This window comes from Chrysemys picta, chromosome 8 (assembly GCF_011386835.1).
Source record: "Chrysemys picta bellii isolate R12L10 chromosome 8, ASM1138683v2, whole genome shotgun sequence".
Taxonomy (NCBI): Eukaryota; Metazoa; Chordata; order Testudines; family Emydidae; genus Chrysemys; species Chrysemys picta.
The window spans coordinates 73951771-73964540 of record NC_088798.1 but is presented as its reverse complement, the minus strand read 5'-3'; the positions used below and the strand labels follow the sequence as shown (position 1 = coordinate 73964540).

The 12770-nt window shown below is 55.1% G+C and overlaps 1 protein-coding gene across 5 annotated transcripts in view; it reads left to right on the top strand.

Annotated features, from left to right (window-relative positions):
• SLC4A9 (solute carrier family 4 member 9) overlaps positions 1-12770 on the top strand; it is a 69658-nt gene that overhangs the window by 18803 nt on the left and 38085 nt on the right. For all 5 annotated transcript variants that reach the window (XM_065555849.1, XM_042840764.2, XM_042840765.2 and 2 more), the window contains exons 12-14: positions 6316-6371; positions 6688-6882; positions 8475-8588. In XM_065555849.1, the coding sequence (XP_065411921.1) occupies positions 6316-6371; positions 6688-6882; positions 8475-8588 (365 nt within the window). The remainder of the gene's footprint in view (positions 1-6315; positions 6372-6687; positions 6883-8474; positions 8589-12770) is intronic.

Genomic DNA, 12770 nt, shown 5'->3' with positions numbered 1-12770 from the left:
GCTGGGAAGGCGGCAGAACTGGAGGAGGAGAGAACAAATCTGTATTGGAGGAAGTCAGCCTGGTTCCGAAATTTCGGCCAGAGATGCTTGGCAGCACAAGAGCAGAAACAGACGAGGTGGATGTTGGGTGTGAGCCAGGGCTGGGGGCTGGGAGGGCTGGGACCTTGTGAAGGGAGATGGGGGCAAAAGAGTCAAGGGTGGACGAGAGCAAAGCATGGAGAGAATCAACAGTCATATCAATGGAAGAAAATGCCAGATGGCCCCCTCTGATCGAACAGAGCTGCTCCCTGGGCATAGCAGTCACGCCTTCCCCACGCAGTGGCAAACAGTACAACTTCTTACTCGTGTGAGCCCTTCGGGCCAGCACCATTGCACGGGAGGGAGCTGGGCTGTGTGCTGACTGGTGCAGCATCCGCAGAGCTGGTTGGTATCTGAGTACAATGCTACCTTTGGCTCTCAGACGTCTGCCCAATGCCAGCAGCGGCAAAGGGGCTGCCCAAATGTCCCTGAGGGTAGGTCTGTACGGCAGCACATAACGGGGGGCAGAATCTGGCCTGCAGGATTTTTACAACTGACAATGGTGTATGAGAAGGACGAAACCCAGCTTGACTCTCCGATCCCAGGAGGAGTGTGCAGGGCTCTCAGTTAGGGACAGAATCTCTTTATGTGTGAACTCAGTAAATAGGATGTGGTTTCAGTGAGGCTCAGTACACATGGGACTGTCACTTTCCAGAGCAGACCCACACCTTGACATGGGTTAGACTGAGTTGGGTGAAATACTGATTGCAGAGAATTCCCCGAAGAATATGGCTCTTGTTCTGGTGTGAACCAGTCCTGAGTTCGGAGACTGTAGGAGCCAGGGCCAGGGAATCACCAAATAGTTTGGATGAACCTGCTTTCCAGCAACTGTGACTCTAGTGATGGGTCAGTCAGCCCCTCAGGGCTCTTGATTAACTCCTGAAAACCCCTATCCTCTGGGAGTCAGGTTATTACCAGAAAGGTGATAGTAGTACAGGGCATCCCCTCATTAACAGAGCCGCCCTCTTTGTGTATCCAGCCCTGCCAAGAATAACAAGGTCCCTAGAGGGCGAGACCTTCACTGTGGCCCATATGTGACTGGAGCAATTGTCCCATTGACACCTCCCTGCTATATAATGTCTGTGTAGCAAACTGACAGCACATGTCCACATGGAAAGGGATATGAGGAATGTACTTGTGAGGATGCTCCTGCAGCACTTACATGGCCTCACCACTAGAGGGTGACAGAGAGCCATGCTGCATTGTCATGAGTCACATCCTGCTGTATTTTTAGGCCCCAGATACAAGGTTGGGTGCTCAGACAGAGTTAAGGGGGAGAGTCCATATCAGTAACTAAAGTGTTACAGGCCCCAATGCCAGGGTCCCATCTGCATGCAGGAGGCATCTCAGCCTGGGTGTGAACTCAGCCAGAGAGCTCAGTTGTCTGTCCCCCGCGGGGACCCTCATGGAAACACTGAACTCCAGCCCCTCCCCCCAGTCCAGTGGTAGTCTCCCGTGCACTGAGAGCAGGGAGCGTGAGGGGGAGTCAATTCAGTGATAGATCCTGACTCCGATCAGAACTGTGCTGGGCTTGTTTTCTGCTACTGCTAATTTCTCTCTCCCTGTTGCATTGATCTGCCCAGTGTCTCCCATGGACTCGGACTTCCTTTGGGTCCATCCCCTCCATGCTCCCCGGTTTCGGCCTGCCAGCTCTTTAGGGGAGAACACAGCTCTCTGCAGGGTGGATGTTCCTGTTCCAAGGCAGGAGAGGAGAATTGTCCGCTGTGGCCGTGAGAGGCAGGGGCTCAGCAAAACACTAGCAGTCTCGGTCCATTCCCCAACACCTCAACCCCAATTCTATGGGACCCCCTGCTCTCCCTGCACCATCTCTTCCCAGCCAAACTCCTAGAAACACTCGTAGCAGGACCTGTCTGACAGCAAACTCCCAAAGACTCAAACCCTCTTCTCCCCCGAACCAGAGCGGGGAGAGATCACGGCTATTTTCTTCATAACCCTTCACTCTATTGTTTGTCCGGCTTCTCAGTCGAGCTATAGAATAACCCAGACCCCACATGGCCACATGCCAGCCCCAGGGAAATCTCAGGATCCGGGAAGAGACCAGCTCCACCATTGTAGCTCTCAGCAACGGGACAAATTCTCATGGTCTCTGGATGCAGGGATTTCCTTGCCCTTGGGTGCGTCTGTGACATGAGCCTGGGCACCCAGCTACTTTGCTCCCACTGCGCTGAGCTACTGAGCGTCTCCTGGGAAGACAGGCCAGCCTTCTCTTCCACTCTGGCGCAGCGCTGACCGCATCGCCTTCTTCACAGCTGGGCTTTGTGCTGAAGGGAAGACCTCATGGTGCGCAGCTGGGATGCTCTCCATGCCTCTTCGCTTAGTCCCATAGTCAGGCAGTTTTTTACCTCCTCCACATCTCGATGAAAGTCCTTTGCTAGTGGATGGTGTGAGGCAGCCACTCTGACAGGCTTCGCAATCAGGAGGTGTGGGGCAGAAATATCTCTAATTTTCAGTCTCTCCTCTGTCAGGTTGGTTGCACAATCAATCATCTCTGGGTTTCCACTGCACGTGGGGTCTCCTACTGTCTTCTCCCAGTTTGGGATCAGCGAGCTGCAAGTTTTGTACGGCTCTGCTTTGATTTCTGGATTTCACTGTGGTGAGAATCTGCTAGTGGGAAGGTTCTGATTAGAAACTTGGAGCTGCTTTTGATTTGTAACCTTTTCCCTGGTTAATTTATTGTCCTTTTAGTTCTTTGAGTTGGGCTCACTTCTGAGATCTGGCTCTTGACTCTTCCCTGTCCCTCCTCTACTCTTATCCCTCCTTCCTCCACTCTGCTCCTCCGCATTCAAGTCAGGCAGGTTTCTTCTCATCTGCACTCCAGCAGGAGGCGCACCAAGCACACAGGAGAGACAGCATTACATGTTCAGTCGCTCTCGGGGGACAGAGCATGTGCAATCTGGTCAGCACATATGAACTGAGTGGGGATGGAGCATGCTCAGTGCAGTTGGAATCCTTTGAGAATTTGGGTACCAGACTCTAGGAAACTTCTCCTGAGCGTGTGTGAACTGTGATTTTCCCAAGACTTACAGAACTTGGCTAACTTTGGGTGGCTGGTAAAACACACACGTTTCTGACACCAGGGCAACCCTCCCTGCCACATTTCAAGTCCCTGCTCCAAAGCAGAGAGCTTCTCAAGGAAACAGTTTGAAGAATTTTTAATATGGGCAAAAAAAAGCGTTTCCCCCGACTTCATTCTCAGATATGGCTGGAGCATTTTAGCTGAACCCTTCCCACAATCGTCAGCCTGAGGCAGGTGCCTGGCATGAAACATTTCAGCCTGATCCGTTAAAGTTTGCCCGACTTTAGAGCAGCTGAAAACCAGGTCTTATAACAGGAAGTGTCAGGCAACCTTACCTCTAGGCAGTGCTACTACCAGCCCCACCTCCAATCAGGGGACACCAAGAGAAGCCTCTGGAAACGAGAAGATGGAGACAGCTCCATGTGCTGTACATGCAGGCCACAAGCAATGTTCTGTGGGGCACAGTTTGGGAAGCACTGTTCTAGCACAATCCCCGGGGGCAGATGCCCCCCTAACAGCTCCCAAAAGCCAGGAAGGGGTAGAACACACCAACAGGGGGACCGAGGTAATAGAGGCAAACATCCTGTTAGTGCCACTGTACGTTTTGTGGGTTTCCGTAGGCGGGATGAGCTAAATGGAAAGAAAAGGGTGAGGGCAGGGGAAGGGGGGGGAAGGCAGAGGAGGAGGGGCAGGTGTGGAGGGGACCTGAGTGGAAATGACTGTGGGTGTGTCTACACTGGAGCTGGTGGTATGATTTCCAGTGGGGGTAGGCACACCAGCACTAGCTCTGATCTAGCTAGCGCACTAAGAACAGTAGCGTAGCTGTGACAGGAGGCACTAGCCACCCAGAGGACATACAGGGGTCTTGGACAGGATTGTGCTGTTTGCACCATCGCAGCTACCCTTCTGTTTTTAGGTGCTAGCCATCAGCGCTAGTGAGGGTTTATCTGCAAGAAATGACACCCCCAGCTCCAATGTAGCTGCACCACCTGGGGCGGAGGGGGAGCCTGGATCAAACAGCCAGTCAGTACAGGCTAGAGAGAAAATTCAAGTTTTGCTTGGACTGTCCAGGGGTCCTTCCCCAGCTGGCTGGAGTCTCTGGCTGCGGTAGCTCCCTGCAGTTCTCCCCCAAGGTCTCGTGATGGGCAGTAGGAAAGGCACCGCCTGGGTCCTCTAGTGCAGTGGTTTTCAAACTATGGGTGACGACCCAGTACTGGGTTGCGGAATGGAAGGCACTGGGTCATAGTGGCTCCGGTCAGCACCGCCGACTGGGCCGTTAAAAGTCCCGTCGGCGATGCTGCCCAGCTAAGGCAGGCTAGTCCCTACCTGTTCTGCAGGGCTGCCCAGAGAGGGGGGCAAGTGGGGCAATTTGCCCCAGGCCCCGCAGGGGCCCCGCGAGCCCTGGCCGAGGATCCCTTCCCTGGCTACTCACCTGGTGGCGGTCCGGGTCTTCGGTGGCACTTCAGCGGCGGGTCCTTCAGTGCTGCCGAAGACGCAGAGCGAGTGAAGGACCCACCGCTGCCGCCGCTGCAGACTTGGAGCGCTGCCCAGTGAGTACAAGAGCCGCAGCGGGAGGCGCCTTTTTTTATGTCCATTCCCCCATTTTGCCCCAGGCCCCCTGAATCCTCTGGGCAGCCCTGCTGTTCTGATACCGCGCTGCACCCTGGAAGCAGCCAGCAGCAGGTTCAGCTCCTACACGGGGGGACCACGGGGCTCCGCACGCTGCCCCCACCCCAGTCACCGGCTCCATACTGCCATTGGCCGGTTCCTGGTCAATGGGAGCTGGGGGTGGAGGGGCAGTGCCTGCGGGTGAGAGCCTTGCGGAGCTGCTTACGTGCCTCCACCTAGGAGCTCGACCTGCTGCTGGCCGCTTCCAGGGCGCAGTGTGGTCCACGGTGCCAGGACAGGCAGGAAACCTGCCTTAGCTCCCCCACTACGCCACTGACCGGGAGCTGCCTGAGGTAAGCCCATGCCCCAATCCCATGCCCCAATCCCCTGCGCCAGCCCTGAGCCCCCCCAAACCAAGAGCCCCCTCCTGCACCCCAAACCCCTCATCCCTGGCCCCACCCCACAGCCCTCACCCCTGCATCCCAATCCTCTGCCCTAGCCCTGAGCCCCTCCCACACCCCAAACCCCTCATCCCCAGCTTGATTGGGTCACGGGCATCAACAATTTTCTTCAACTGGGTCGCCAGAAGAAAAAGTTTGAAAACTACTGCTCTAGTGCCATACGAGCATGTGTGTGTGTGGGGGGGTCCTCCCAGGGACAGTTCTGGGTCTAGAGGGATGCATGGCCCCTGCTTTGGCCGCTTCTGTGCCTAGCATGCCTAGTATAGCGGCGTGAGAGTCTTCTGTTTGGGGAGGCTCACACGCGAGTGCCAGAAGCTCCCTAGAAGTCGGGGGACACCAGTGCCTGGCCCCTGTGGCCCTGCCCCTGCTCGGCCTCTTCCCCTGAGGCCCCACCCGCTGCTTGCTCCTCTCCGCCTCCTTCCCCGAGGCTCCGCCGCTCACTTCTCTCTGCCTCTTCCCCCAAGACCTCACCCGCCTGCTGCTCACTCTTCTCTGCCACCTCCCCCAAGGTCCCCCATTCTATACTCGCTCCACTCCACCTCCTTCCTGGAACAGGGCAGGCCATGGGGCCATGCCCCCATCACCTTTTCCTGCCTTAGGCAAGCGACAGGAGATGAGGGGGCAGAAGAGCAAGCGGTGAAGGGGAGCCTCAGGGGAAGAGGCGGAGCAGAGCACGGGCAGGGCCACGGTCCGGGCACCGGTGGCCACCACTTCTATGGAGCTTCGCTTCGGGAACTCCAAAGGTGGTGGCAGGCCGGCATGCCTTGAGAGGGGTGACCCATGCCACATCCGCAGCATTTCCCCCCACATGGCTTAGCCTCCCCTGGCCTCTTATATGTGCTGCCCATGCGGCTGAGTCTCAGTTAGCATCATCCCTAGGAGATGAAGCCTGCTGATCCGACCACAGCCCGCTAGCCCTAGGCCCAGGGGGAGGAGCCTTGCTGATAGCTGACATCCAGCACAGTCCACGCCCCCATCCCCTGCACTAATGACTGGGGACCAGCTCCACTGTCTCACACCAGCCCCAGGCCGGAGCCCTCCGAGATCCCCTGCGAATACTCAGGAAGATGCTGGCTGGGCGCCATGGTTTGGGGAGGGGGAGAGAAATGTCTGATAGTTCATCTCTTGCAGGCAACGTCTCCATGCTGACTGAGATGCTGCTCCCACCCCCTGGCAGCGCTGGGATGGTAAGGACCATTCTCTCCAGCCGCTGGGGTGAACGAGGGGATGCTGAGGTCCTGGCAGGCTTGTTCTGGGGCGGGGCTCCCTGTGCTCCTGGGGCACTGCTGGCATCATTGGATCCCTCCCAGGACCAGACTGTCTCAGCGACTAGGCAGTAAAGTGATGGTGCTGGGCCAGGCCTTTTACCTAGGGGCTCTGCATGGGGGACCCTGTTCCTTGCATGGACTCCTCTGATCCCTTCTCTTTGGCCTGTGGGGTTTTCTTCTTGTCCAGCCGGCTGGCTCTCCTCTGCCTCTGAAATGTCTCCCTCTATCCCCACAGCAGCGGGGTCTGGAGGCTGCAAACTGGTCCCTGCTGACCCGGACAGAGTGTTTGCGAGTGGGAGGCCACCTGGTGGGGAACAGCTGTAACTACGTGCCTGACATCACCTTCATGGCCTTCATCCTCTTCTTGGGGACGTTCCTCTGCTCCATGACGCTCAAGAGCTTTAAAACCAGCCGCTATTTCCCCACAGCCGTGAGTGTTTCTCATCCCCTCCCCTGCTCTGCAAGCACCGAGGGCATTGTGAGGAGGGTGCAGCTGTCTCTTCCTGTGCAAGGTTCTGTACATTTAGATGGCTTTGTGCAGAGAGCTCCTGCTCCCCCTACTGAGTGTAAGCATCTCAGCACATGCAATACAGCTGCTACCAGCCAGCCATGGCAGGAGAGCCCCAGAAATAACCCTGAAAATCAGGAGCATTGCTTTAGAAAGTTATACAAATCTCCAAGTGTTGCTCAGCCTAGCAACGTCCGACACCCTGCAGCTCACAGAGGCGGCACTGGTGACCTGCTGAGTGCTGTGCTCTCTCCTGGTCGCGTATATCTCACCCCAACACACATACAGGGCCTCCCCCAATAGGTCTCAGAGTGGTGGCACCAAGGGGGTAAGCGGCATTATCCCCATTTTACAGACTGGGAAACTGAGGCTCGGAGAGACTGAGGCCAACATTCCCAAATGTGCTTACTGCCTGCGGGCGCCCAACAGGACACTGCTGGTGGTTTCAGGCAGGACACCTAGCAAAGGAAGCACCCAAAATCAGTGGCCCCTTTTGAAAATGTCAGCCAAGCCCACAGCGGAGGACTGGGAATAGAACTCAGGGCTCCAATTCTGAGTGGGGTCAATACCACCCCAAAGAACAGTTGGGGAGCCCGCCTCAGTAACACTGGGCTTCCCAGCTCCCACCAGACAAGAAAGAAGTGCTATTTAACCTTCCTGGGTTCCTCTTTGGGGTTGGGGCCTCAGCTTCACCTTCATCCTGTCCAAGAGCAATTTAGTGCATCCACCAGAATTATTCGCCCTTAATCAAAGCTAGCGGCTTCCCCTGGTGGTGGGCTATACTGGGCACACGTGGGAGACTGGCTTTATAAGGAAAGGCAGAGAGCCTGGGCCTTGCTACTCACGATCCACCAGACTTTATTCCACACTCTCCATAAATAACCTCCCCCAGCTTCCTAGTGAGCCTTCTGCAGGGTCATAGCCCAGCAGTCTGTCCTACGCTGCCAAGTACTATCATTAGAACTAGGTTTCAGGGGTAGCCATGTTAGTCTGTATCAGCAAAAAAAAAACAACAGGAGTCCTTGTGGCACCTTAGAGACTAACAAATTTATGTTAGTCTCTAAAGTGCCATTAGAACTAGCAGCAGGGGACATTCAAAACACTTATTACCTCATCTCCCGCATTCCCTCCATCCCAGTGCAGGGGGTTACCAAGATCTCTTATGAGAGCATGAGTAAGTGCTAGCTTCATTGTGTGATGTCTCTTGCTTTTCACTGTGGAGTGTTTCTGGAGGACAGGGGCAGGGGTATCTCTGGGATGTGCAGATTCCCCCGCCCCGCCCCGCCCCACCCCGAGCACACAACAACTAAGCATGCAGAAAGCACAGCATGGCCCAGACCGGGTCCCAGATAGCAAGTGGGACAAACCTTTTTCCCTGGGGATGGAGGGCTGTAGTTGCATATATAAGACAAAGACCCTACCAGCAGGACAGTCCCTGTAATATTGAGAGGTCTGATCGCCCTACCTGGGGGTGTCTGATAACTCCCTCCCAATGGCTTTCTTTGCTCCCTTAGCTGAGGAAGCTAGTGAGCGACTTCTCCATCATCCTGGCCATCCTCATCTTCTGCGGGATTGATGCCATTCTGGGGCTAGAGACCCCCAAGCTCATCGTCCCCAGTGAGTTCAAGGTGAGAACTGACTGGGTAATGAGTGGGGGAAAACAGAGAAATTGCTGGGAAGTGGGGCTCACAGATGCTTGGGAAGAAGCGATGGAATGTGGGGAGCTGGGATGATGTATATAGGCAGTGATAATGGATTTGGGGGGAAGGAACTGTGCATGGGGCACCCACGTTAGATTCTGATGCAAACTATGCATCAGGTATAGAGGCTTTTTGCAGAGCCCATGTAGACAGGGCTGTCTGTGTGCAACTTTACTGCCAGTTCAGGGGTGTAGAGTATGGCAGGTCCCAGCATGCAAAGGGACATCCAGGTCCCAGTGGCCAGCCTGCATTGCAAACTGGGAACTGCATTTTCTAAAGGCCTCACCCCCCACATTGACAGTGGAGATGGCTGCACTCTGCTCTGCTCCACGCAGATCAGATGCAGCCCTTGGGTTCCCATGATGTTGCCTTTCATCCCTTGGGTGGGCGAGATTTGCGAGCCCTTACTCCTGTGAGGAGCCCTCCACGTTTCTCTCTGGGCCAGAGCTGGAGAGCATATTCCTGGATCCAGGAGCGCCGCTAGCTTTTCCGCCGCCCTAGGTGGCGGAAGGTCCCGCCCTGAAATGCCGCCCCCCTACAGAGGTGGCGGGAGGTCCCGCCGCCAAAATACTGCCGCGGTTGCCGCCCCCCAAATCGCAGTGCCCTAGGCGACCGCCTAGGTCGCCTAATTGGTTGCGCCGGCCCTGCCTGGATCACAGCCCCAAGGCTGATGCTGGGGATCCACAGGTATGTGCCCAGCAAAGCTGCTCAGTAGTCTGTCCATAGACCCAGTGAGCAGTTAATTAGTCCTACTTCGCTTTGGGTTGACCTGTTCTTGCTGCAAAGGACACATCATTCCTGCCGCTGCTCAACCCCAAGGGCTGGAAGTGCTGCAGGGCTCATGTTGTCTGGAGACTGGATGGCTCAGGCACTGGTGCCCACAGGCAAAGATGAGTGATGCAGCTGCCTGGGGTCCCATGTCGCCCCTCACTCGTAACCCTGCCTGCCAGTCAGAGCCACACTCCAAATCTCTCATCTCTGCTCTCCATGGTCTCCAGGCATTGTTACAATGGGCCCCCAGCCTTGGGCCAGCCCTGGGCTCAGGTGACAGGTAATGAAATACAAGGCGTTCCCCTTCATACTGCCTCACAGCTTCGCACCCAGCTGGAATTGGAGAAGCTGGAAGCTGTTACCCTCTGATCATGGTGATCTGATCCTGACATGAGCTGAGTCCCTCAGTCCAGCATCTAGTGAGCCATCCACCCTACAAACTCCTCCATTGCAACTGGCATGAGCAGGCCCCCTTGCTGGCAGCCTCAGCAGAGAATCCTGCATGGGCCATGGAGAGTGAGGCCCCTAGCAAGACTGCAGGTGGTGGTGAGTGTGATGCCAGCCCAGCTGCTGGCCCCACTCTGTGGATCTAGGGCACCACTCCATTCACTGTAAAAAAAAAAAAAGGGGCGGGATTCCATGCTGCCCAGTTCAGTGCTGCTCTGGACCTGCCCCCTCTGCTCCAGGGTTTGGATGGGCCCCTGGGGGACCTGCTGCTATAAGGCCTGCCCATCTAATTCCCTCTACCCCACGGTCTTGACTCATCTCCTTCAGCACTAGAATTAGAGCAGGACCAAGGAGCCCTTGAACCTGCTCAGCAGCTGGAGCTCAGGAGCCAACATGCCGACAGGGCTGGACAGCTTGTTGAGACTCCTCTGCAGAGCTTGCAAACTGCCTGGGAATCCAAGGCAGCCCTCAGAGCATAAGGAGGAGCTCCAAAGGAAGGGGAGAACTTTGCTTGAGCTCCCCTTCCAGATGGTCGGTTCAGACGGGTATCTCGCAGACTGGGAGTGTAGGTAGTAAGGGATCCACCGTCCCAGGGCCCCATGCTCTGAGGCCAGAAACCCTCTCCAGAATTGTCCAGCCCATCACGGAGGTCACAAAGAAAGGAAGAGAACAAGAAATGGCACCTGAGAACTTCCCTTGGAGAGACCGTACCTTTCCTGGCTGCGAACTCAATGCCCCCTATGTCACCTGACGCCCCGGGAAAATTGGTAACATAAATCTGTCACACCTTCTGAGTCACAGCATCAGCTACACCTGGGCGATGCAGGAATAGGGGCCAGATTGACAGCCCTGGGGACTGACCTCATTATGTTAGCCATGGAACAAATGGGCAATGGCAGGGCAAGCATCCTCCAGGTGCCAGCATGCCCCATACCTGCCCGATCCTGGGCCTGCTGAGCTAGTCCAGCCAGGGGGCAATCAGGGAAAGCTGCAGTGGTGGTGTCATGACACGGAGAGCTCTCCACTCACAATGGCACTGAAAAGTCCATCTAACTCACAGGCCACCAGATGATAATGGCTTTCTATGACCTCTCCCTTCCCCTCCTTCCCTCGCCTGGCCAGTCTGTGGCAACCCTTCTCTTTCCAGGCCTGCTTCTTCATGCTGCCCCTAAAGGTGACATGCAGACCCACTCCTCAGTCCCCCACTGGTTGTTCAAACCTCTTTGTGCAAGCCAGAGCCGTGGGGCTCCGTAACCCCTCAGCTCTCCAGCCCTCCATCCCAACCGTGCAGATGGGAATGTGCGGGGCTGCATCCCACCTCGTGCATTCCCCCACATTCAAGTCAGCTCCTGAGAGCTGGGGGTACGGAACAAATCCAGAATGTGCAATGCTGTGGAGCAGGGAGAATTTTCCCCACATTGGGCCACCTTCCTCCCTGGAGTAACTCTGCTGAGTCCTCCGGGCTGACACCCGAGATCAATCTGGCCCCTGGGTTTTCCATCCAGCTCTTTCCCTTTCAGCATTCTCTGTAATTGCAGGGCCAAGAGGGATCTGCAGAAAACTCAGGAACTGTGGGATTTTATAGCCCCTTACCTTGACACTGCCCTCCCCGCCCAGCTCTGCAGGGTGACTTCCTTTCAGAGCTGTTCTTGTGAAGGAGGAGGGGGGAAGCTCCAGCCAATCCCTTGATCTATAAATAACCTCAGCTTAGCAACTGGACCCAAACTAAACAGTCATGTAATCATGCAAATGATGCCACAGCACGCAGCAAAGCAGGAGACACCAGCTCAAGTCTGGGCTTGGGTTCCCTCTCCCTCCAGGCCTGGGTGTGGAAAGGAATTAGCAGAGGCTGCAGAGCTAGTGTGCAGGCTCCATGGCGGCCCATAGCTCCCTGTCAGGCGGATTGTGCATCAGGTTAATGAGGGAGCCACTTGCCCGTTCTCCAAGCTGGAGACAAAGTGCCACCTGGCAAATGTGGGGGAAATGCCAGGCCTGAGAGGGTTAGGGCAAGGCACCCTGGCCTGAGCAGGATGGCTGTTATGACATGTTTTGGCTGAAGGCCAGGGTGTATTAGGACATCTGTAATGATTAGGGCCCCTGGCAGCTTCTCTCCATAGCTCTCAAAGGGTATTTCTTAATTAAACCACATGCAGCACCCCTGAAGCCAGAAGGTCCTATTATGCCAATTTTAGAGATGCTTTCACTGTGGAATTATATGATTTGCCTAAGATCATATTTTGTCAGTGGAAGAGCTGGGAATGGAGAACGGGAGATATCTCCCACACTCCTTCTCTAACCACTGTCCCAGCTGCTCTTTCTACCTGCATATTTTTAAAGCACTGGGTCTTTTCGCATTCATCATGTTTTTCTAGATTCTCCATACCTACCTTCTTACTATGGATATAGGGCTCTATTGCATTTGCCCTACTGGGCCTGGTTTTCAGACCCCAGGGAGACATGTAGAAATGTGTGCACAAATTTGTGCCTGATTTGTGTACTGACACAGGCACCTGCATGGATCTGGATTTGCCTGAACACATGGCCAGACAGACATCTTCACTAGACGGACAGCCCATGGGGATGTGAAAACCAGGCCCACAAAGGCTGCCATGAAACTAGTGTTACCAGCACTCACAATTGCAAATTTAGTATTTTTCTTCAAACCTCAGCTCCTGGTGTCATGTGAATACAGGATAATCCCAACTTTAATTTAAAAAAATAAGTGTTGCTAGCCCTCGTGGTGGCAGAGAAAAGCTTGAAAATGTGACTCAAAGGTTTTAAATCCAGCAGGCAAAGAAAAAGACCCCCCGTTTTTAATATTTTCTAAAAATCTTATGATTTTAAATCAATTTTTGTGGGTCTGACTCACGATTTCTGAATGTTGGGTTGGTA